General features: G+C 41.8%; 1 protein-coding gene across 9 annotated transcripts in view; it reads right to left on the reverse strand.

The window, feature by feature from the left end:
- The window catches only part of CEP112 (centrosomal protein 112), a 729616-nt gene that overhangs the window by 361765 nt on the left and 343572 nt on the right, over window positions 1–24279 (reverse strand). For all 9 annotated transcript variants that reach the window (XM_033961733.1, XM_033961732.1, XM_033961731.1 and 6 more), the window contains one exon: window positions 17050–17185. In XM_033961733.1, the coding sequence (XP_033817624.1) occupies window positions 17050–17185 (136 nt within the window). The remainder of the gene's footprint in view (window positions 1–17049; window positions 17186–24279) is intronic.

Genomic DNA, 24279 nt, shown 5'->3' on the forward strand with positions numbered 1-24279 from the left:
AAAATCAACAATTTAATGAAGCACTTTGAGAAATCCAATCTTCAAATAAACATGTTTTCAATGCCTCTGTCCACAATTTCTTACCATTTCAATGATAATGTTTCTCAGAAAAGGAGAGTCACATATGGTTTGCATTAATGCTCCTTTGCTTTTATTTTGCTTCTCTAATATGATGCAAGGAAATGTACCTTTCTCCGTATCAACAACGGTAAAGATTTCCTTGAGCAATTTCTTGTTTTAAATTAAAATACAATTTGTAGATAAATAAAAAGCGTTCCAACATCACTGCCCCTGTGTTTTAATCTTCTCTCACTCTGCAACATCATTTCAGGCTTCTGGCAATGTCTGCCTGTTATTTTAATTTATAGATGGCTTAGATTCATCCTGGCTTTCATTGCATTATGAGGCATCGCAATGTTACAAATTCATCTAACAAAGGCTAACAGAGGACTATAAGCTGCATGGTGAGGAAAGGGGGTGCAATAGGAAAAGAGTAAACGATAGCAGTGTTTTAGTTCAAAAACTGATTTCTAGCTCAAGACCAACATACAGAGAAAGAATATAAAAAGAAGTCTGGAAATCAGAGCAGGTGAGTATATCAGAATCTGCGAAGCATTGGCTGCTAAAAATGCTTAGATTTGAAAGTGAGTTCTCAGTGGCTCCCATGGACACAAACACTCTCAACCCAGATCTTCAAGCACCTCTAAGTAATCACTGCAGAGCGGTCAGTCAGCCTCTGAACCCACAATGTTACTGGAGGGGCTCTCAGGAGCCAGTGGTGAAGAAGCCTGCAAAGAGGAAGAATTGGGTGCTACAATCTCAGTGAAGGACTTAATAGTGTTCCAACATAAAATCTGTTTGACTCCTTGGGATCTTGCCGGGAACCTGTGACCTGTCTTGGAAACAGGATGCTGGGCTTGATGGGCCTTCAGTAAGGCAGCTCTTATGTTCCTATGTGAACCAAGTATAGGACAATCAAGCCATTGTGACATCACTGAGGAGGTTAGCTCTTAGGCATTGGTGGAATGAGACATTATGACATCACAGTCTCAGCTCTGGAATGTTGCTACTCTTTCAGTTTTTGCCAGGTACTTGGGACCTGGGTTGGCCACTCTTGGAAACAGGATGCTGGGCTTGATGGACCTTTAGTAAGGCAGCTCTTATGTTCCTATGTGAACCAAGTATAGGACAATCAAGCCATTGTGACATCACTGAGGAGGTTGGCTCTTAGGCATTATGACATCACAGTCTCAGCACTGGAATGTTGCCACTCTTTCAGTTTTTGCCAGGTACTTGGGACCTGGGTTGGCCACTGTTGGAACAGGATACTGGGCTTGATGGACCTTTAGTAAGGCAGCTCTTATGTTCCTATGTGAACCAAGTATAGGACAATCAAGCCATTGTGACATCACTGAGGAGGTTGGCTCTTAGGCATTATGACATCACAGTCTCAGCACTGGAATGTTGCTACTCTTTCAGTTTTTGCCAAGTACTTGGGACCTGGGTTGGCCACTGTTGGAACAGGATACTGGGCTTGATGGACCTACGGTCTATCCGAGTATGGCAATTCTTATGTTATGTTCTTAATCATCACAAGTAGTTGGTGCTGCCGAGTCAGAATCAATGACTGTAAGCCCTGGAGCTGATGAGATACAATTACCTAAATTTTTGATTTCTTACTTGGCCTCTATCACGATGGACAACAAATGGGAAGTGACAGTGGCCTTAAGCAAAGTGCTGGTTCCTCCAGTTCAAAGTTTGCCTGGTATGGTGAAACAGTTGGACTTGAGAGCTAAAATTTTAGTAGATGATGGCAGATCCATCCAGTTTGCCCAGCAAGATAAACTCCTGGTATTTGATAATGATAACATATGCCTACTTGATCTTGAGCTGTCCTTGCAAATTTATTATAATTTGATATCCTGTCCTTTAGAAAAGAAGAAAGGAAATCCATAGTTGATAGGATATTTTAAGCATAGACAAAAGTTGTTTCTTTATTATAAGGTACAAATCTATCTAGGTAGTCAAGAGAGATGAAGAGGTTGCATCTAGAGGTTTTACAACTGGGTGCTACTTTCCTGTTCAAATTCCCCTGCAAGTGTGTTAAAAAGTTCCAATCGGTGAAGTATGTCTTCTTCGAATCTTCAATTAAAAGATTAAGTTCTTACCTCGATAAGCTTGTTCCTTTTAATGCACACAAAAGTCCATACTTTAGCTGTTGATTCCCACTAACCGCAAATCTGCAGAAGGGTGTCACTTTTAGATCTTGAAATCTTCCCCTTCTGCAGTGGAGAACAGCTCCCCTCTTCAGTTGGTACCAAAGCAATCGAACTCTACCAAAAGAGAAAAAAAGAGGAGGAGGGGCACAGGGGAGCTTCGTCTGTTCTGCTCTGAAACTTATGCAATAGAACAAAGAACAATTAACAAAGCAACATATCATGTACATGAGTAGTTAGGAACCAACCTGTTAAGTACAACTACAATGGCCAATCAGAGACTTCCTTAGGCTCCTCCCTAAGGAAGTCCCTGATTGGCTGAGGCACCTGAGCCAATCAGGACCTTAGGCCCCTTCCTGTGCATGACATGATGCACCGGGGCAGGGCCTAAGGCCCGCATTGTTGACGGCGGCCGGCAGAGGAGCATGAGAGACTGAGCACCCCTCCTGCTCCCAACTTAAAGTTACGGGGGTGGTGGGGAGCGACCCAATCCAACAGCAGGAGGGCTTGGGCATCCCTCCTGCCATATTCACACTGGGGGGGAGTGGGCATCCCTCCTGCCATATTCGTGCGGGGGGGATGGGGGGATCTTCATGGGTAGTGTCTGGTGGCAGGAGGGAATGGGCATCCCTCCTGCCATTTTTTTGGGTTTGGGGAGGTTGGGAGGGGTGCTTTGTCGGGGTGTGTGTGCTTTTTTTCCCTATTTTTTTATTGGGCAGATATTTTGCGTGTGTAAATACACGCAAAATATCTGTGCCATTTAAAAAAAAAAATTAAATAAGCCCGGCAGAAGCCCTGACAGCAGTGACAGGAAGCTGCTTCTTCTGTCACTACTGTCAGGGCTCCCTGAGTGACTGAGTCGGTGAGTTTGCATGCAAATGATTTGCACCTCCGTACAAATCATTTGCTTGCAAACTTGATAGTGAATCAATCGCTGTTTGAAAATCGGCCAGAGAATCGGCCAACAGGGATTGAGTCGCTATTTTTAGTGAATCTGGGCCTTAATTTTGCTTGTGTGCCTCTTATATTATTAGCTTTGTAAACCGCTTAATATTATAGTAGTATAAAACTCTATATTGCACTGTTGCTTATCATATGTTTTGTATTTCATCACTGAATTGTTCAGTTTTCTTATTTTGTGAACCACCTAGAACTCTTTGGGTGTTGGCAGTATAGAAAAATAAACATTATTATTATTATTACACAAGTGGTATATCAAATTCAATAAATACAATAAACAATACAATGCTATGCCATTCCAGAAAACCTGAACTTAAAGGTCTTAGGATGTCCACAACCATGCCAGCAAACTGGACTGTGCTCCGTAAATCCTCTTCTGGCATGTAATATCAGTGACATATACCCATTTTCACTACTGAGACTTTAAGCAGGATCCTGTAAATCATATCCCACTGCTTGCCCCTGTTGTAGTCTCCATTATTTATTTATTCGGTTTTCTATTCCCATTCTCTCAGAGGAGCTCAGAATGGTTTACACAAATTTATTCAGGTACTCAAGCATAATTCCCTGTCTGTCCCGGTGGGCTCACAATCTATCCCGGGGCAACCACGGTGCTGCATTTTCAGACATAGTATGGTAAAAGACAGAATGGCAAGTATTAGACAAAGATGGCAAAACACAGCTAACAAAGTATGGTAAAAAAAAATGATATGGTGAGACAAAGCATGGTCAGTATAGGTTGGCAAACATAGGGCCTCTTTTATTAAACCGAGCTAGCAGTTTTTAGCGCAGGGAGCTGCGCTGAATGGCCCACGCTGCTCCCAACCCTCAAAGAGTTCCTATGAGCATCGGGAGCAGCGCGGGCCATTCAGCATGGCTCTCTGCGTTAAAAACTGCTAGCGCAGTTTAATAGAAGAGGGGGTTAGTATTGCAAAGCATGGCACGACTTGGCAAAATGGTAAGGCAAATGTACAAGAAGAAACATAGCCTGGAAGCCATGGAGCAGCAAACATTTTTTCTTATAATGCCTATCCAAATTATACTGCCCGTGCAGTGGAGATCTTACAAATTCCTCTTTATCTTATTCCATTCTCACCAACTTCTCTGTTCCCTCTTTAGCAAGATCTCACAGCCTGGACATCCCAAAAAGCCTTAAACTGTGGTGCTGGTGGTGGGGTGGTGGGGTGGGGGTTAATCTATGAGCACCCATAAAACGTCTTTTGGAGTCTTTCAGCCTTGTCCTGTCTTGAGAACAAATAATGGACAGCAAACCCAGGAAAAGTTGGTGTCACTCTGAGCCTATGAAGTTTTGTTTATTTTTCTGTATTTGGATAGGGGGGGGCAGCGTGGTATTTTGGGCATCTTCTCAAGCAACTTACCTTAGGCCATATTAAATCTATCAATAAAACAATGAAACCAGCAGCACAATGCGCAGCGGCCTCAAAAAAGGCGAACAGAATGTTGGGCATTATCAAAAAAGGTATCACTACCAGAACCAAGGAAGTTATCCTCCCGCTGTACAGGGCAATGGTGCGACCGCATCTGGAGTACTGCGTCCAGTACTGGTCGCCGTACCTAAAGAAAGATATGGTGATACTCGAGAGGGTCCAGAGAAGAGCAACAAAAATGATAAAGGGCATGGAAAACCTCTCGTATGCTGAGAGGCTAGAGAAGCTGGGGCTCTTTTCCCTGGAAAAGCGGAGACTTAGAGGGGATATGATAGAAACTTATAAGATCATGAAGGGTATAGTGAAGGTAGAGAGAGACAGATTCTTCAGACTGGCGGGGGCAACAAAAACTAGAGGACACTCAAAAAAATTGAAGGGAGATAGGTTCAGAACAAATGCTAGGAAGTTCTTCTTCACCCAGAGGGTGGTGGACACCTGGAATGCGATTCCAGAGGGGGGTAGTTGAGCAGAGTACGGTTTTGGGTTTCAAAAAGGAATTGGACGAGTTCCTGAAGGGTAAGGGAATCCAGGGGTACAATTAGAGGGTTACTATACAAGACAAAATGCTCTTGAGTAATAGATCACTACAGGTCATTGACCTGGGGGGCCGCCACGGGAGCGGACGGCTGGGCATGATGGACCTATGGTCTGACTCGGCAGAGGCAATGCTTATGTGCTTATAACAATGCAGTAAATAAAGAGGCAAGGAAGCTGCCATGGTAAATAATTCATGGTGTATCACACTGACAGCCCGCAAAAAGGCATGCAATAAACTGACATGCAATAAACTGACATTGCATTATGACTCTTTGCGATGCTTCTACAGAGTTTACTGTCATCAATAGACCTGCTGAAAAAAGCAATACGCCAGATACTATAGAGCTCATGTTTCTGTAGGAGACAGAGAAGACTATCGTTATTTTAACTAAGTCTTTGACAAGCTACCAATAAGGCTCCAAGCAGAGAAAATGCCAGCAGATGTCTTTGAAATCTTAGGGGGCTACTGTCCAGGTGAGCCTCGCTTTCATATCGGATGATCTGGGTTTAGGCTTAAAAACTCAATGATCTGCTGTCTATATAGAAGATTTCCAAATCCAAAAAGGAGACCCTCTAGCTTTACTGCTCTTATATGTTCTGAAGCAAACCAGCAGTTCATAACAGAAAAAGGACCAAGTGTTAAATAATACAGATTGCAGAGCAAGTTGAAAGATTTCACATTTCAGACAGAATTCATAAGCGAGTTTCCAGCACCTTTGGTTGCTATGGTTATCTGGTTCACATTTCATGCATAATGCTGATTTTAGAAAGAATCATTTCAGAGTCTGGTGTTTCTTCTCCTGCCAAATTATGCAGGCCCATGTTTACAGACTGGAGGGGTACAACGAGATCCAAAATTGCAATTCTGTTTGTCATTAAATGAAAAACAATTAGAAGATTTTCCTACCAATAAGCAGAGGAAGTTTAAGGAAGAACAAAACCGAGTAGGTTATAAAAAAGAAGCATCTCATTGTAGAAATTCTTTTTCTTTTCTATTTCTGATGATGCTTCTTCTCTAAAAATGGATGTACAACCTGAGATCTCAAATATATCAGCAGACCTCATTCTTGGCTCGGCCAATTCTTGTGCTGAGCTTATTTTCAAATCCTTTCTTATCTATCTATATACGTATATAAAATCGCATGGATGGATGGATGTGTGTATGTTCCAGCAGAACTCTGAAACGCATGGAGAGATTTCAACCAAACTTGCTATACATAGCACTTACTATCCGGCAACAAACTCTGTGTGGGTGGGAAGGGGGTGACATTTAAAAATGATCAAAAACAACAGATATTAGTGTCCTCAGCACAGGCAAAAAAAAATGCTGCTCATACAACTGGATCTGACCGCAGCATTTGATCTGGTAGACCAGTGTTCTTCAACCACCGGTCCATGGACCAGTGCCGGTCCACAGAAAATTCCTGCCGGTCCACAGGGCCAGCACGTGCATCAGGCCCAAAACAGTGTTCTTCAACCACCAGTCCACGGTGCGATCAATGCGGCGTTATCTTCAAGCCAGCTCCCTCTTCCTAACTGATTCAGTGCACAAAGCCACAGGCAGTGGCTCCTACGGGCATCCTGCGCCTGAACCGGAAGCCTTCTCTCTGACGTTGCAACGTCAAAGGGAAGGCTTCCAGATGAGGCACGGGACATGCAAGGTGCAATTAGTACTATTATGGGGGCGGTCCACAGAATAATTATTTTATTTCAGCCGGTCCATAGGTGTAAAAAGGTTGAAAAACACTGTGGTAGACCATAACAACCTACTGCTAATTTTGGACACAATAGGTATCACTGATAAGATATACTCATGGTTTGAAGGATTCCTAAAATCCAGAACCTACAGAGTAAAGTCGGATAAAGAAAAATCAGAACCTTGGTCTAACCCCTGCGGCGTACTCCAAGGATCCCCACTATCCCCTACTCTCTTCAATCTCTATACTGCCTCCCTCGGCGCCTGCCTGGACAAACTAGGCCTAACCTCATATAGCTTTGCAGATGATATCACCATTCTCATATCTTTTGATCAACCCAAGCCCTCCATGACAGACACACTACACCAAACACTAGAAACAGTAGTAACATGGATGAAAGATCATAAACTGAAGCTGAACCCAGACAAAACAAAATTCATTCTCCTCAAAAATAACAAAGTCCCAACCATAACCAATATAGAAATTAACTCAATCAATTACCCCATTCAACCCACCCTAAAACTACTAGGAATGACGATAGACAGATGTTGCACCATGCAACCACAAATCAATAAAACAATACAGAAATCATTTGCAGTTATGAGAAATTTAAGACAATTTTGAAAATTCTTCGATAGAACACAATTCTGGCTCTTAGTGCAATCCCTAGTCCTATGTCTTTTAGACTATTGCAACATTCTCTACCTCCCCTGCCCAGCAACAATGATAAAACAACTACAAACAATCCAAAACACAGCACTGAAACTTATCTATTCATTAAGGAAACACGACCACATCACAGAGGCATACCTCAACTCACACTGGCTTCTAATTCCGGCAAGAATACTATTCAAATTCTACTGTTTACTATTTAAAACCATAAATGGCGACAGCCCAACCTACCTGAACAATCGCCTCATCCAAGCCACATCTACTAGACAAAGGAAAACTCATACTCCATTCATGCAACCTCCAATCAAAGAAGTCAAACGGAAAAAACTATATAATGGCCTCCTAGCCACACAAGTAGCAAAACTCGACAACCAAATCTCCAATCTAATAATTATGACCCCAGACTACAAAACGTTCAGAAAAGAAAAAGACTCTACTCTTCAAGAAATTCCTGCAAACGACTTAATACCGCCAGCTCCTTCCCACTTTCCAATACCACTTTCCAATACCTTCCCGATTCCCCGAAGCAACCTTATCTACTCTTTATCTCCTCTAGAAATTACCAGATATCTTCTTTTTGTAATACTTTTTTGTAATTCTTTTGTAATCCGTCTTGAACTGCAAGGCAACGGCGGAATAGAAATCTCTAATGTAATGTAATGTAATCCATAGTTTTCAGGTTTGCTGAGGTGAATACTGACACTTCTGATGATGTTTAAGTCCAAGTTCAGCCCCATAGAGAGGGACATCCCTGTTTGTGTGTGGGGGGTGGGGGGTGGGTGAGGCATGTGGGACATGGTGGGAGGAAGGACATGTGGGACATGGGAGGGGTGGGACATGTGGGGGGTGACATGGAAAAATTCTCAAAAATGACAGATTTTGGTGTCTACCCCATAGTTTTCGGGCTCACTGGGATGAATACTCAGCATAACTCTAAAATGCATGGATAGATTTCAACCAAACTTGGTACACATATGACTTACTATCTGGGGAAAAATACTGTGCGGGTGAGAAGGGGGTGACATTTAAACATTATCTAAAACGATAGATATTAGTGTTTAATCTATAGTTTTCGGGCTTACTGAGATAAATACTGACACTTCTGATGCCATTTAAGTCCAAGTTCAGCGCATAGAGAGGGACATTCCTGTGGGACATGTGGGGGGTGGGGCATGTGAGGGCAGGGACATGTTGGGGAGGGACATGGGGGGAGGGGACATGTGGGGGTGGGACATGTGGGGGTGACATGGAAAAATAATTGAAAACGACAGATATTAGTGTATAATCCATAGTTTTCGGGCTCTCTGAGATTAATGCTGACACTCCCAATGACATTTAAATCCAAGTTCAGCCCCATACAGAGGGCCATTCTTGCTGCTAAAAATGAAGATGTCCACGAAATAAACAATCTAATACCGGAAGATTGGGATAAATAAATATCTGGGCAATGCCAGGTAATCAGCTAGTGATAAATAAAGTACAGATAATTAGAATTACCAGGATGTATGTAAATCTAGGATGAGCATAGTACATGATAGTGGTATTATGTGTGTAAATACGTAGGATTTATAAAGAACATAGTACATGATACTAGTATTATGTGCATGTATATATATAGGATGAGTGTAATATGGTATAAATATGTAAGAAAAAATTATATATATATATATAGGGTGAATATAGTATTATATATACATAGGGTGAATGTAAGATGTGATATATATATATATACGGTGAATATAGTATTCTCTGGTGTATATAAGGATGAAGATAGTATGTAAATACTGTATACTCAGTCAAAAAACCTAAAAGTTAAAGATATGTAAAGGCACCATAATATGACGCCTAAACCAAAACCATCAGTGGGTACTATATGAAGCTGTACTGAAAACCATCACAGAAACACTCTATATTGTTAACACCATTACAGAAGTTCATGTAAAACCGCTCTGAATTGACTTCCCAGTCATTAGTAGCGTATAGAAGCTTTGAATAAACAATTTTGAACATAATTGGCCACAAAAGATATCCCCGAGAACCCAAGGAACTGGCTTTGATTCTAGCTCCTTGTGACTCTGGGCAAGTCACATAACGCTCTATTGCCCCTGTATATAATATGTAAATGTTTATGTTTATTGAAGTTTTTTTTGACTGCACTTTATTTTAGCATCAGCAAGGTTTACAAATATTTAAAAAGAAAGGAATTCCATTAAAAACGAAAATAAAATAAAAAAATTATTCAAGTACTGTAGTTTTCGCTCCATAAGACACACCTGACCATAAGACGCACCCTAGATTTAGAGGAGGAAAACAAGAAAAAACATTCTGAACAAAATTCTCCCTGCCAGCCTCTGCACCCAACCTCACACTCCTTGTCAGGCTCTGTACCCTGTCCCCCTCTGATGGTCTAGTGGTAGGCCAGGACAGGGCACAGGGCAGGCAGGCCTAGTGGCAGGCAGACAGGCCCCCACCCCGAGGCAAGCAGGCAGGCAGGAAGGGCCCCAGGCCCCCCATACCTTATTTTAGTTCCTCCGGTGGTATGGCGGTCCTGCCCTTCCTTTCAGCTGTTGTTGGGGATGCACGGGCTGACTGCCGCACGCCCCCTGCCATTGCTCTCCGCTTGCCTGCCTGCCACCGCTGCTCACTGCTTGCCAGGAAGGTAAGGTAAGGGCCAGCGTGCAGCAGCACTAGCTGCAGCAGCAATGGCACAGAAAGGAAAGCGTGAGGGTTAAGTGACTTGCCCGAGGTCACAAGAAGCATCAATGGGAGAAGCAGAATTTGAACCTCAGCTTCCCTAAGTCTCAACCCACATTGTTATACACCTCTGAAAGAGATGCCACTTTTTTCCTCGTTGATTTTTCTCTGCAAGTGAAAATCGCTGCACTATTGAAAATCGCTGCACAGAAATCGCTGACTCTGGATGCTGCTTCCTGGATCAGCTTTGGTGCTGCGTAAACTTAAGACAGTCCCAGCCCACAGTCCCCGATCCTCGATCTGTTCCGAGTTAGGCCAGTGTTACCTACCAGTTTCCTGAGCCCACTATACAAACTTTCCGAGGAGCAGCCATTCTGATTTTTGTGTGCTCAGCGGTGAGATGAGACTACCCCTGGTCCCCGGACAGCCTGAGTCAATCACAGTGCCTAGGCACACACACACACCCCTGGCTCAACGTTTTCTCCTTTGCAACAGTTATTCCTCATCCTTTGTCCCCGGTCCGCTGTCGCTCACTGCAACTTCAGGAAGGTAAGGGAAGGGCCAGTGTGCAGCGATTGCACACCGGTAGCCCACAAGCCTTCCAGCGATGTCAGGACATTGGAGAGAAGGTCCGGGCCAGCCGATTGGATAGCCCAGACCATCTCTCCAACATCCTGATGTCAAGAGAAGGTTTGTGGGCTGGTGGCGTGCAATTGCTGCGCGCTGACCCTTACCTTACCTTCCTGGAGTTGCGGCACAACGGTGGCGAGCAGTGAGCAGCAGTGGCAGGCAGGCAAGCGGGGAGCAGCGGCAGGGGCGTGCGGCAGTCAGTCCGTGCATCCCCAACAAACGGGACATTAATAAAAGGTACAACAGGGTGGGTGGAAATGTTTGCTGCATAAGATGCACTGACATTTCCACCCACATTTGGGTGGGAAAAAAGTACATCTTATGGAGTGAAAAATACAGTAGTCTAATAGTTGCCTCAGAAAGCTAAACCAAAAAGATGTGTCTTCACAAGAGACCTAAATCTTGGGTAAGAAAGTTCAGAATGAATTTCAATCTGAAGAAAATTCCATAAGCTAGGAACAGAGGCAAAAGAAGGCAGAATTATGAATTGAAGCCAAATAAACTAAATGAATCGAAGATAAAGTTAATTGGTGAGCGGATACTGAGCGCAAATTACAAGTTGGCCTATATGGAACTAATAATTTCCCCAATTACCTCACTGTAACACTTTAAAAGCTATAAAGCCTTATGCATAAGACAGGAAGCCAATGATAGATACTCTTTAAAAGAAATGGAGAAATAAATCATTTTAATTATAACCCATCCCTTCTCTCTTCTCCAGGGGCACTCTATTATTCGCCTTTCTGAGTAACATCACACTCGACACCAAACTCATGCCAGCTGTACATTCAAAATGGCTGCCACAAGACTGCCTCTGGAAATCATGGCAGTAATTTTGAGACTGGAACAGAGGGAGACAGGGGACAGAGAATGGTTGACGCTTTGAGTTGGGGGGAGAAGTTTCAGTTTCAATGCAAGAATCCAACAGAGGGTATCAATACAATGACTGCGCTATATGAATTGTAAGAGGATATAAAATAAGGACTCAAATTCCAGTAGTTGTGAATGAAGACACAATGGCAGCCAGGTCCAATTGAATTAGAAACTGAAAGAAGCAGGAGAAAACTGTTGTGGCCCCAGTTCTGATTTTCAATCCATGCAGTGTTCTGGAATTGCAAATCCATATGAGTACAGAAGAATTATCTGCCAAGTTTCACCCACCGCTACTTCACAAGAAGTGCTGGATATCTAAACTAAGAACTTTAAAAGATCATTCCCAAAATTGTATCTACAGTGGGTTTTCAAAAGGGGAATTTGGTTCATACGAGTTAATTCTACATACAATATGGCCAACTGGGTCTAGAGAGAGGGTTGTTAATACAGTCGCAAAAATGAAATTAAAAAAAAAACCTGAACACTAATATCTTGATGTTTCTGGTGGAAAAATACATGACTAGAGAAACACAAGAAACTAAAAGACAACAAAAATATGGCTAGCAGCAGAAATTATTTTACATGATCAAATATTCGTATGTGCTTATTCAAAAGCCACAAAGGCCCCTAAACATTCTAGTTTTCTTTAAGTCAATGGAAGGGAACAGACAGGTAGAAGCAAGCTGTTTCAAGATAACCTTTTAAAAGAGACAGCCTCAAAAGTTTCTTTGGTCCACAATTAATTACACTGAGAGTATTCCAGCTCAGGTAATAAAATGTTTTTCACAACTATTTATATACGAAAGAGGAATGATCATTACGAAGGCAATTTTCAGACTGCTTGCTTTGGTCTTGCTCTTTCTGCAAGTCAATTATTAACAGAAATTACAAGCGCATTTTATAATTGACGTAAGTGCGGGATTGCTCCGCCCAAACTCTGGCAAACTATGCACCATCACATCCAAACTGTAATTTTACTCCAGCCGCTATTTCATAAGAAGCCACGTTCGTGTGAAATTGCCTTTACGTGTGCCTTGAGGGGGACTAGGGACAGCAACATTCAGAGAGTTTACGCTAGGGTATTTTTATTTATTCACACTGAAAATAGGTCTCTAAAAGAAACAAAGTATGAGCATGAAAAGGAGACTTGAAATTGCATAGGATTTGTTAGAATATACACTAACCATGTCAACTGCGATTCCAGTATGTTATAATTAAATGCAGACAGTAGAATGACAATTGCACTTTTAGCTTTAAGAGCTGTGCTCAGTCAGGCCAAAGGTAATCAAGTCCAACAACAGTCTGCAACAGTAGCCAGAGTAGGTCACAAGGGCCCAGCAGATTCTAAAACATGGATCACATTTCTCCTGGCTCATTTCATGGGATAAGCAATAGCCGTACCTGGCTAATCATTTTTTAGGGCTTTTCCTCCAGGAACCTGTCTAGTTGCCTTGACCGCATTCTCTGGCAGCAGATTCCACAGCTTAATTATATGCTGCTTGAAAAGATGTTTTATAAGGTTTTGGTTTTTATCCTCAGATTATTTGTTGCATGGCGGGTCCTCTTGTTTTTGTGTTGTTTGTAAAGTTAAACAGTGTGAGACAGGCACATGGGAACTCATAGGGACAGTAGGAGATAGTGGATGCTGCGGATGGGAAGACTGGATGGGCCATTTGGCCTTTATCTGCCATCATGTTTCCATGTTTCTAGAACCATAAAGCTCTATGAACTCACAATGCAAATGTGAAAAGCCTTAGCCTATAGGAAGAGGAGATGCAAATGTTAAGAGCCTTAGCCAATAGGGAGAGGAGGAGATAGTGGATGTTGCGGATGGGCAGACTGGATGGGCCATTTGGCCTTTATCTGCCATCATGTTTCTATGTTTCTATAACCATAAAGCTCTATGAACTCACAATGCAAATGTGAAAAGCCTTAGCCTATAGGAAGAGGAGATGCAAATGTTAAGAGCCTTAGCCAATAGGGAGAGGAGGAGATAGTGGGTGTTGCGGATGGGCAGACTGGATGGGCCATTTGGCCTTTTTCTGCCATCATGTTTCTATGTTTCTATATAACAAATAAAGTGAATTAAATTATTTAATTATATAAAATGCATGATATGATACTGAAAATAATTATAGAGTGCTCAGTGTGATATCTTATTCAAAACCAGCAGGTTAATAGAATAAAGATGTATTAACATTGCATCATTGCACTCACCTACCTACCAGCCCTAAATATTTTGTTGGATATGAACTGTTCAAGCAGATATATAGTGGTGAATATATATAAATGAATACTTAGCTGAATTTAGAAGATATTGATTGATTGATTGATGAACACTCTATAATTATTTTCAGTATCATATCATAATTAAATCATAATTAAATCATAATTTAATAATTTAATTCACTTTATTTGTTATATTATTAAGTCGGTGAATAGATTTATATATTTTCTCCTATTTATTTATATATTCTATGTTTCTATAACCATAAAGGTCTATGACATCACAATGCTGTTGAAAAGAGCCTTAGCCAATAGGGAGAGGAGGCTAGACATATGGTGGGATGCATCCGTAGAGGTTTCGTCAGCCGGAGGCCCGAAGTCATAATGCCCCTGTACAGATCCATGGTGAGACCTCTTCTTGAATATTGTGTTCAATTCTGGAGACCACATTATCAAAAAGATGTGCGGAGAATCGAGTCGGTTCAGCGAATGACCACCAGGATGGTCTCGGGACTCAAGAACCTCCCATATGAGGAAAGACTGAATAAACTGCAACTATACTCGCTCGAGGAACGTAGAGAGAGGGGGGACATGATTGAGACGTTTAAATATATCACGGGCCGCATCGAGGTGGAAGACAATATCTTCTTTCTTAAAGGACCTTCAACCACAAGAGGTCATCCGCTGAAAATCAAAGGCGGGCAATTTCATGGCGACGCCAGGAAGTATTTCTTCACCAAAAGGGTAGTCGATCATTGGAATGAACTTCCATTGCAGGTGATTAATGCCAGCAGCGTGCTCGATTTCAAAAAGAAATGGGATATGTATGTGGGATCTCTAGCCGGGTGAAGTCTGGGGGTGGGTCATTAGCGTGGGCAGACTTGATGGGCTACAGCCCTTTTCTGCCGTCATATTCTATGTTTCTATGAGATAGTGGATGCTGTAGATGGGCCATTTGGCCTTTATCTGCCATCATGTTTCTATAAGTCAAACACTCGGAATAAATACAACTGAATATATCAGCATTCAACTACTAGTGAAATTTATATTTAAATGCAGTTTAGTTTTTATTTTATTCTGTTATTTTTTTATTTTATTTAATTCTGTTTATGCAAATCTATTTTTTCCTAATTAAAATATGTCACAAAATAAAATATTTGAAAAATATATCTTAATGTGTCTTAATTTGTGTATTGTGCTCAGTACACCTCCACCCAGGTCATAAAATAAAACTTGGACCATGAATTGGAACGAAGGGAACCATCATCGCAGTAGGGGCTCCTTTTACTAAGCTGGCTAGCGGTTTTAGCGCGCGTACTAGACACTAACGCCACCATTGAGCTGGCGTTCGTTTTTGGCGCACAGCACAGGGTTAGCGCACACTAATCTGCAGCACGCGCTAAAAACGCTAGCGCAGCTTAGTAAAAGGAGCCCTAAGTAACTTTAAACAAAATTCTTCCCTAGAAACTTACCTGAGAGAGGCACGCAGTCACAGAAGTGATTAATGGGTAAGTTCTTAGGGAAGAATTTTGTTTAAAGTTACAAATTTTGTTAAGCAATTTTATACCCATAAAAGTGAGGAATTGGTAAAGTGCTTATTTTGTGTACAGTTCCGGTACACACTTCTTCTCCTTGAAGACGTTAGCGAAACTCCTCTGGAGTAGGAGAACAGTGAGTGAATATACACGGTGTAACCGGGAGCTGATCACAGGAAAATTTTTGTTATCATATATTTTTACACACATTGGGGGATAAGCGCATGATTCAAGGACGTGAATTGGACTGCAATTCGTAACCAAGCAATTCAGATAAGCAGAAATGCTTGGTTACGAATAGCACTCATAGAACACAGGATATTGCTGGATCTGTATCAAGTGGGAACAATATTCTGCAATGATGGTTCCCTTCATTCCAATTCATGGTCCAAGTTTTACTTTATGACCTGGGTGGAGGTGTACTGAGCACAATACACAAATTAAGACACATTAAGATATATTTTTCAAATATTTTGGTTTGGCAGTATATAAGAATAAATTATTATTTTATTTTGAGACCTAAATTAATTAAGCAAAAATAGATTCTATGTTTCTATAAGCATAAAGCTCCATAACCTCACAATGCAAGCGTTAAGAGCCTTAGCCTATAGGGAGAGGAGGAGGTAGAGGATGCTGTGGATGGGCCATTTGGCCTTTATCTGCCATCATGCTTCTGTGTTTCTATAACCAAAAAGCTTTATGACCTCACAATGCAGGTGTAAAGAGCCTTAAGCTTATAACAATAACGCTCTATGACCTCACAATGCAGGTGCAAAGAGCCTTAGCCAATAGGGAGAGGAGGAGATACTGGATGCTGCGGATGGACCATTTGGCCTTTATCTGCCATCGTGTTTCTATAACCAAAAGCTCTATGGCCTCACAATGCAGGTGGAAAGAGCCTTAGCCAATAGGGAGAGGAGGAGATACTGGATGCTGCGGATGGGCAGACTGGATGGACCATTTATCTACCATCGTGTTTCTATAACCAAAAGCTCTATGACCTCACAATGCAGGTGCAAAGAACCTTAGCCAATAGGGAGAGGAAGAGATACTGGATGCTGTGGATGGGCAGACTGGATGGACCCTTTGGCCTTTATCTGCCATCGTGTTTCTATAACCCAAAGCTCTATGACCTCACAATGCAGGTGTAAAGAGCCTTAGCCAATAGGAAGAGGAGGAGATAGGGGATGCTGCAAATGGGCAGACTGGATGGGCCACTTGCCATCATGTTTCTCTATTTCTATTTTACCGTCACATCCCCTCTCAGTTATCTTTTTTCCAAGCTGAGGGACTCTAGCCTGTTTAGCCTTTCCTCATAAGGGAGGTGTTCCACCTCCTTTATCATTTCTGTTCTTCTCTGAACTCTTCTAGTTCCGTTGTATCCTTTATTATATGCAGTTCTGACCGTCCCATCTAAAGGCGAGTCAAGATGTATCAACTACTGACAACTTGTTCTGACTCGAGAATTGCTATTACCCGGGAAAGGTTTGAAAGCTGCGCTTCTGGCATTACGAGATCAGCGAGAGAGTCATTAAAAGGCTGGCACTGTGACCTCCCTCACCTGATGTTTCATTTCAGAGTAGGCTTTTTCTGAGCTCAGCTCCACCTGCCGCTTAAACTGCTCCAGGGTAGCGTCGGCCTGCTGGGCCTGAAGTCTCTGTATCTCTGCCACCCGAGTCAGCTGCTCCTCCTTCTCCCTAGAAAGGCAGAGAAATTCTTCAGAGCTCGAGCATAAAATCAAACACGCAGTAAAAAGAAAAGGGTCTTTAACCCCGTCAATTTAACAGTTTCCCAGCTTCAATTTCCTGTCCCAGCTATGCAAAATTTCCTTTAAAAAAGATCTTTAGAGACTGCTTACAAATAGGTACCATGAAATAACAAACCTCTGGCCGGAATGGACAGTGTTATTTTCTCGTGGTCTAGAAATTACACTGAGGTGTCTGAAAAAAAAGACGGCAACTCACATCAAAGCAGCACCAAAAACAAAGCTTTGATGCTAAAGACATGGTGGGTCAAATTTAAACTGTTTTACTTCCCCCCCCCCCCCGTTTTAATAAGGTGCGCTATGCGTTTTAGCACGCTAACTGCTAATGCGGCCACAGACTAACATGCATGCGTTAGCGTTTGCATCTTTGTAAAAGAAGCCCTAAGTTTTTTTTTAAAAATGAGTTACAGAAATGTCTTGCTGATGTTTAGAATAGTTTGTCTGGGTATAAACTGTTTTAATTAAAATGTGACAAGCCCAGTTTGAAACAAGGGCTTAGTGAGCCACAGTCCCAGGGTGAAAGCCTAAAGTACGGTAACATGATGAAATACTATGCTAAAGGGAATAAAAGCAAAAAGGTGATACTTTTTTTTTATTAGACTAATGATACATTTTTGACAAGCTTTCAAAGTTTCAAGGTGGTTTTTTTTTTTCAAATTCTTTATTCGTTTTCAATCTTACATCAAGTGGCCCAAACAATAAAACAATACAATTAAACACATCACTTGACAATCTTTCTGATTTATCTTACAATACATCAAATTACCACCCTCCCCTCCCATCATTCCTCTATTATTTCCCCAATAAGAAAAAAGTAAAATATACCTCCCCCTCCCCCCAATCATTAGACGGTGTATATTACAATAGAAAATGGTGTTTACTCATTACAATAAGAAGTTAATGGCTCCCAAATTTTATTAAATTTCTTATAGCTTCCTTGTTGTATAGCTATTGCTCTTTCCATTTTATATATGTGACATAATGAGTTCCACCAGAAACTGTAATTGAGTCTACTGTAGTTTTTCCAATTATTTATGATATGCTGAATGGCGACTCCTGTCATTATCAATAAAAGTTTGTTATGTGATGATATTTGGCTCTTTTTCCTCATACTGAAATCCTTAAGACTTGGCTACCACACGTCTATAGGTGTCAGGTCAAAAGCGCGCCAGGACAAAGGCGCGCCCAGACAATTGAGCGCAGCGCGGGGGTGCACACCGCAGAAAATTACTGTTTTTAGGGCTCCGACGGGGGGGGAGGGGGCGTGGGGGGTTTGGGGGGTTGTAGCCCCCCACATTTTACTGAAAACTTCACTTTTTCCCTGTTTTTAGGGAAAAAGTTAAGTTTACAGTAAAATGTGGACAGTTACAACCCCCCAAACCCCCCATAACGCCGGCGCGATCTCTATTAAGTAAACTGGGGGGGCTCCCCAACAAAACCCCCCCTCGGATCCCCTAAAAACTGTAATTTTCTTCAGCGCGCACCTCCGTCTTGCACTCAGTTGTCGGCGCGCGCCTTTGTCTTTCGCGGGGTTGTCTATGAACCAGTCTATAACCACCCAAAATAGGTAGTATAGAGAGGAACTAGGGGTCTCAAGCGCTCACAGCTAAAAGCCCGATGTTTTTCTCAAGGCTAGTAACTATACAGTGAGCTATCATCGGTCCCGTACACTCTCTGTAACATTTGTTTATAAATTTTTTACTTTTTATACTTTTTTAAAATGATTTAGTGATCTAGTAATCTGAATTTCTTATGCATTACTCTCCCATTATAGTTAGAAGTACTTAGCTTTAATGTTATTATTTTATTTTGATGCATAAATTAATTAAGCAAAAATAGATTCTATGTTTCTATAACCATAAAGCTCTATAACCTCACAATGCAAATGTTAAGAGCCTTAGCCTATAGGGAGAGGAGGAGGTAGAGGATACTGTGGATGGGCCATTTGGCCTTTATCTGCCATCATGCTTCTGTGTTTCTATAACCATAAAGCTTTATGACCTCACAATGCAGGTGTAAAGAGCCTTAGTCAATAGGAAGAGGAGGAGATAGGGGATGCTGCAAATGGGCAGACTGGATGGGTCACTTGCCATCAAGTTTCTCTATTTCCATTTTACCGTCACATCCCCTCTCAGTTATCTTTTTTCTTTTTAACAGATTCACTTATAATTTTATACCACTGAGCGGCCTGGTGTCCCAGAAAGTCCGCCTGAAAGCATAGAAATTCCAGATTTTTCCATTCAGGGAACCCTACCTGAATGGCCTGCTTCAGTTGCAGCCACCTAAAACTTTGTGATTTATTAAGTTTCAAGTTTTATTAGGATTTTATATACCGCTTATCAAGATTATCTAAGCGGTTTTACAATCAAGGTACTCAAGCATTTTCCCTCTCTGTCCCGGTGGGCTCACAATCTATCTAATGTACCTGGGGCTATGGAAGATTAAGTGCCTTGCCCAGGATCACAAGGAGCAGCGCAGGGTTTGAACCCACAACCCACAACCACTGCGCCACACACTCCTGCACCTTCTTGTTAATAACACTCTGTCAGCTGAATATTAACCTGTCAGAGTTTAACGCAGGCCTTCATCAAAAATCAGTAGTACAACTATGGAACCCTTGCAGAATACAAATCTCTTTTGGAATTTGGAGTTTGAAAGTACTATGGCCTTTCTCTTCGTTGGTTCCAGATTTTCTGGTCCTTATTACTTGGAGCTCCTTTTACAAAGGTGCGTCAGGGCCTTAACGCCAGCATTGAGCAGGCGTTATTCTAGAAGCGTACCACGCGGTTTAGCACGTAGTAATTTTGTGCGTGCGCTAAAAACGCTAGCACACCCCTTGGTATCTTTTCTTCCAATGTGGGGGTATTATCATGTTTGGAGAAGAGGGTTGTGATGGATGAACTGGGGGAACTTGCATTGTATTCTACCGCTGTATTTTTATTTGATCTTATTATGGGATGGCAGCGCAAGATCCTCTAAATGCAAACATCTTTGAATATCCAGCTCTTTATATAATTTTTTTTTTTAAAACAAAGACAATCTAGAAATAATAAAAACGAGTTTGGGGAGAGGGCGGTGGGGTTGGATCCTAAAGTTCAAAGTAATGCCGTAGGACAAATTGACCAAAACTACTTTTCTGATGCCAAGGCCTTGATACTATGATACTTGATACATGTCCTTCCAGATAGAGAATGACATGAGGACAAGTTTTTCCCCGTCCCCGTGGGAACTCATTTTCCCATCCCTGCAGGTTCTTTTTCTGTCCCTGCCCCATTCCTGCAAACTCTATCCTCATCTGAACAAACCTCAACCACTTTAAAATAATAAGTGTTCGAGGCTTGTGCAGTTAAGGTAGAGCTTACAGGATTGGGGCAGAGACAGGAACAGCGACGGTGAAATTGAGCTCCTCCGGGGATGGGAAAAAATTTGTCCCTGTGTCATTCTCTACTTCCAGGGTCAAGCCTGCTTGAGTATAAGCAAAAGAAATGTGATCTATTATCCGATTAGGATAAGAAGTGAAACAGGGGCCTAGTTCAAGCTTACTCAACAAAAGTGGGCATCCACTGGCACAAGTGGCAGGAAAGGTGCTTACAATTAAGATATGAGCACTTATATGTAATGTAATGTAATTTATTTCTTATATACCGCTACATCCGTTAAGTTCTAAGCGGTTTACAGAAAATATACATTAAAATTAAAGATATGAAAATAATAAAGGTACTTAAAAAAATTCCCTTTCTGTCCCGAAGGCTCACAATCTAACTAAAGTACCTGTGGATTAATAAATTAATTAAAATAAAGATAGAAGAGGGAATAGAAATAAACATTTTAACAAGACAGCATTGAATTAAATTTTTTTTTTTTTTTTTTTGGTAGATAGAAGAGAGAGGATCAAAGAGTTAATGCATAAGGGGAAACCGTTAAACAATGGAATTCTGGCGAAATTTAAAATGACAGAAATGTTACAAAACGAAGAAAAAAGGCATAACAATAAGTAAGATTAAAGGTAATTCATAAATAAGTAGGGAAAGAAAATAAAATAATACATTGTCTTTTAATAAAGAGCTTCTTCATGGAAGAGATCCGGATGACAGCCACTCGATATTGAAAGTCATCATGTTCTGTTTCCGATGTAACTGGGTCCGACACAAGACTCCCGTCCCGCTGTTTCCGTGCACATCATCATTATATACCGTGCATTATATCAGCCCTACATGTGAAAATTGTAGAATACTACAATTTGGAAGTGTAATTAAATGCTCCTCCCTTGCTATGATGAAATTCTGCTCATGCACATGCCCACTGGCAAAGTACGCGCCATCAAAATATGGTGCGTAACTTTCCATTAATGGGTTATAATATATTGAAGCCGTTTTCATGTGCCCCTGCTGCCTAAAAGCAGGCAGTTCCTTGTAGCCCTTTCAGGACCAAGGGACATATTTGTCCCATAACTTTAAAATCCTATAAATTTTGATTGGGATAGTCTACAGTTCTAAATTTGATATGTACGGATTCCATATGATACTGCCTTTATGTAAACAAACTGGTTCCGACATTCATTCATTAGCGTCGTTGCTAGATTGACGAGAAGATTCACTTGCCACACTGTCCATAAGCCAGAAGTGTGATTTTTTTAAATAAAAATAATGATATTTCACGAAAAAAATCAATTTTTTGGCATCTGCAAGCCCTTTTTACCATACAAATGTCGTCAAAACCACAAAAATTGGCCTACGATCCTTATGGTCCTGAAAGGGTTAAGAGTTACCCCTTGTGTACTTGGCTATGGCAATCCCAGGTTCACTGACGTCAAAAGAAACAAAAGAACATAGACATTCTGGTGTTTTCTCAAGTATTTGTTCATTACAGTACAGTACAGGGATTCAAACAGGGATTGGACAGATTCCTGAGGGAAAAGGGGATCGTGGGGTACTGAGGGAGGTGCTGGGGTGTTGCATAAGTATAGACAGCTCACCAGGTCGTGCAGGTGCAAGGCCGGAGGGTTAGGACATTGATGGGAAGATAGGACTTCGATGAGAAACCTAGGGGGCAAGGGGGCCCCTTCTGGTGATTAAGGCAGGTCATGACCTGTTGGGCCGCCGCGGGGGCGGACTGCTGGGCGGGATGGACCTCTGGTCTGACCCGGCAGAGGCACTGCTTATGTTCTTATGTTTATTGCAAGATTGTTCTTATTCATTGCTAGATTGTTCTTGCTCTACATCACCTTGGGTAAATTTCTTCAAAAAGGCAGTGAATAAATCCTAATTAATCAATAAATAAATCAAATAGAGAAACATGCATTTTATAAAAGACTGTGTAGACGCAGAATACACTGGTCACTGGAAATATCCATCTATCTAGTGGAGGTCAGGATGTTATGTTCAATTTTATATCTCATCGAATTCTCATTAATTAGAGTTTTAGGCAGGTTACAGGCAACATATCGTTACACAGAATTTTGTATAGAGTTAAATATGTAGCAAAGAATTCTGCATGCTACATAAAGTTATCAAACTGTTATTAAATTATACATACAGTCTGAGGCAATACAGTGCTCCCCCGGTCATTCGCGGTCGGCGATTCGCGGTCCCAGTCATTTGCGGTATTTTCCGACCACGAATGACCAGGTGGGAGAGGGCAGCCGGAGAGGCAGGAGAGAGCAGCCGGAGTGTCCGCGAGTGAAGGAAATCACTCACGGTATGCCCCGACCACCTCTTCCTGCACTAAAGTCGGGCCTCACCAATCAGGAGCTGCGTGTCAAAGCTCATTCTAAACCAAATCACTATAAATGGGACACAGACTGTCCAGGATTTCCCAGTACCAGCCTTAGTTTGATTTATTCCATTAATTTTCTTATGAGAGATCCTCTGTCTTCATCCCATGCTTTTTTGAATCTCTACCACCTCCCTCGGGAGGGCATTCCAGGCACCCACCACCCTCTCCGTGAAAAAGAATTTCCTAACATTATTCCTAAGCCTGCCACCCCGCAACCTCAATTCACGCCCTCTAGTTTTACCATTTTCCTTTCTCTGGAAAAGAGCTGTTTCTATATTAATATTTTTCAAGTATATAAATGTCTGTATCATATCTCCCCTGTCCCTCCTCTAGAGTATACAAATTCAGGTCTTCCAATTTCTTCTTAGAAACATAGAAACATAGAAAAGTGACGGCAGAAAAGGGCCAAGGCTCATCAAGTCTGCCCACTCTATTGACCCACCCACCATCCTAACTACCCTGTGAGAGATCACACTCTGATGTCCCATTCCCTCTTAGAGATCCAATGTGAGCATCCCATCTGTTCTTAAAATCTGGCACGCTACTGGCCTCGATAACCTGTGCTGGAAGCTCATTCCAATTACCAACCACTCTTTCGGTGAAGAAGTACTTCCTGGTATCGCCATGGAACTGCCCGCCTTTTATTTTCAGCGGGTGCCCTCTTGTGGCCGAAGGTCCTCTCAGAAAGAAAATATCATCTTCAACCTCAGTACGACCAGTGATATACTTAAACGTCTCAATCATGTCTCCCCTCTCCCTACGTTCTTCGAGAGAGTATAGCCGCAATTTGTTTAGCCTTTCTTCGTACGATAGATCTTTGAGTCCCAAGACCATCCTGGTGGCCATTCGCTGAACTGACTCAACCTTCAGCACATCCTTACGGTAATGTGGCCTCCAAAACTGTACGCAGTACTCCAAATGAGGCCTCACCATGGTTCTGTACAATGGCATTATGACATTGGGTTTCCGACTAACAAAGCTTCTCCAGATACAACCCAGCATTTGCCTGGCCTTGGAAGAAGCCTTCTCCACTTGATTGGCAGTTTTCATGTCTTCGCTAATGATTACTCCCAAATCTCGTTCTGCTTCAGTCCTTGCCAAGGTTTCTTCATTCAATGTGTACGTTCTGCACGGATTATTGTTGCCAAGGTGCATGGCCTTGCATTTTTTAGCGTTAAAACTAAGCCCCATACCATTTTCAGTGCTTTTCTCTGGACCGCTTCAAGTTTCTTTACATCCTTAGCCAGTTAT

Source organism: Geotrypetes seraphini, chromosome 10 (assembly GCF_902459505.1).
Source record: "Geotrypetes seraphini chromosome 10, aGeoSer1.1, whole genome shotgun sequence".
In the NCBI taxonomy this organism is placed as follows: Eukaryota; Metazoa; Chordata; class Amphibia; order Gymnophiona; family Dermophiidae; genus Geotrypetes; species Geotrypetes seraphini.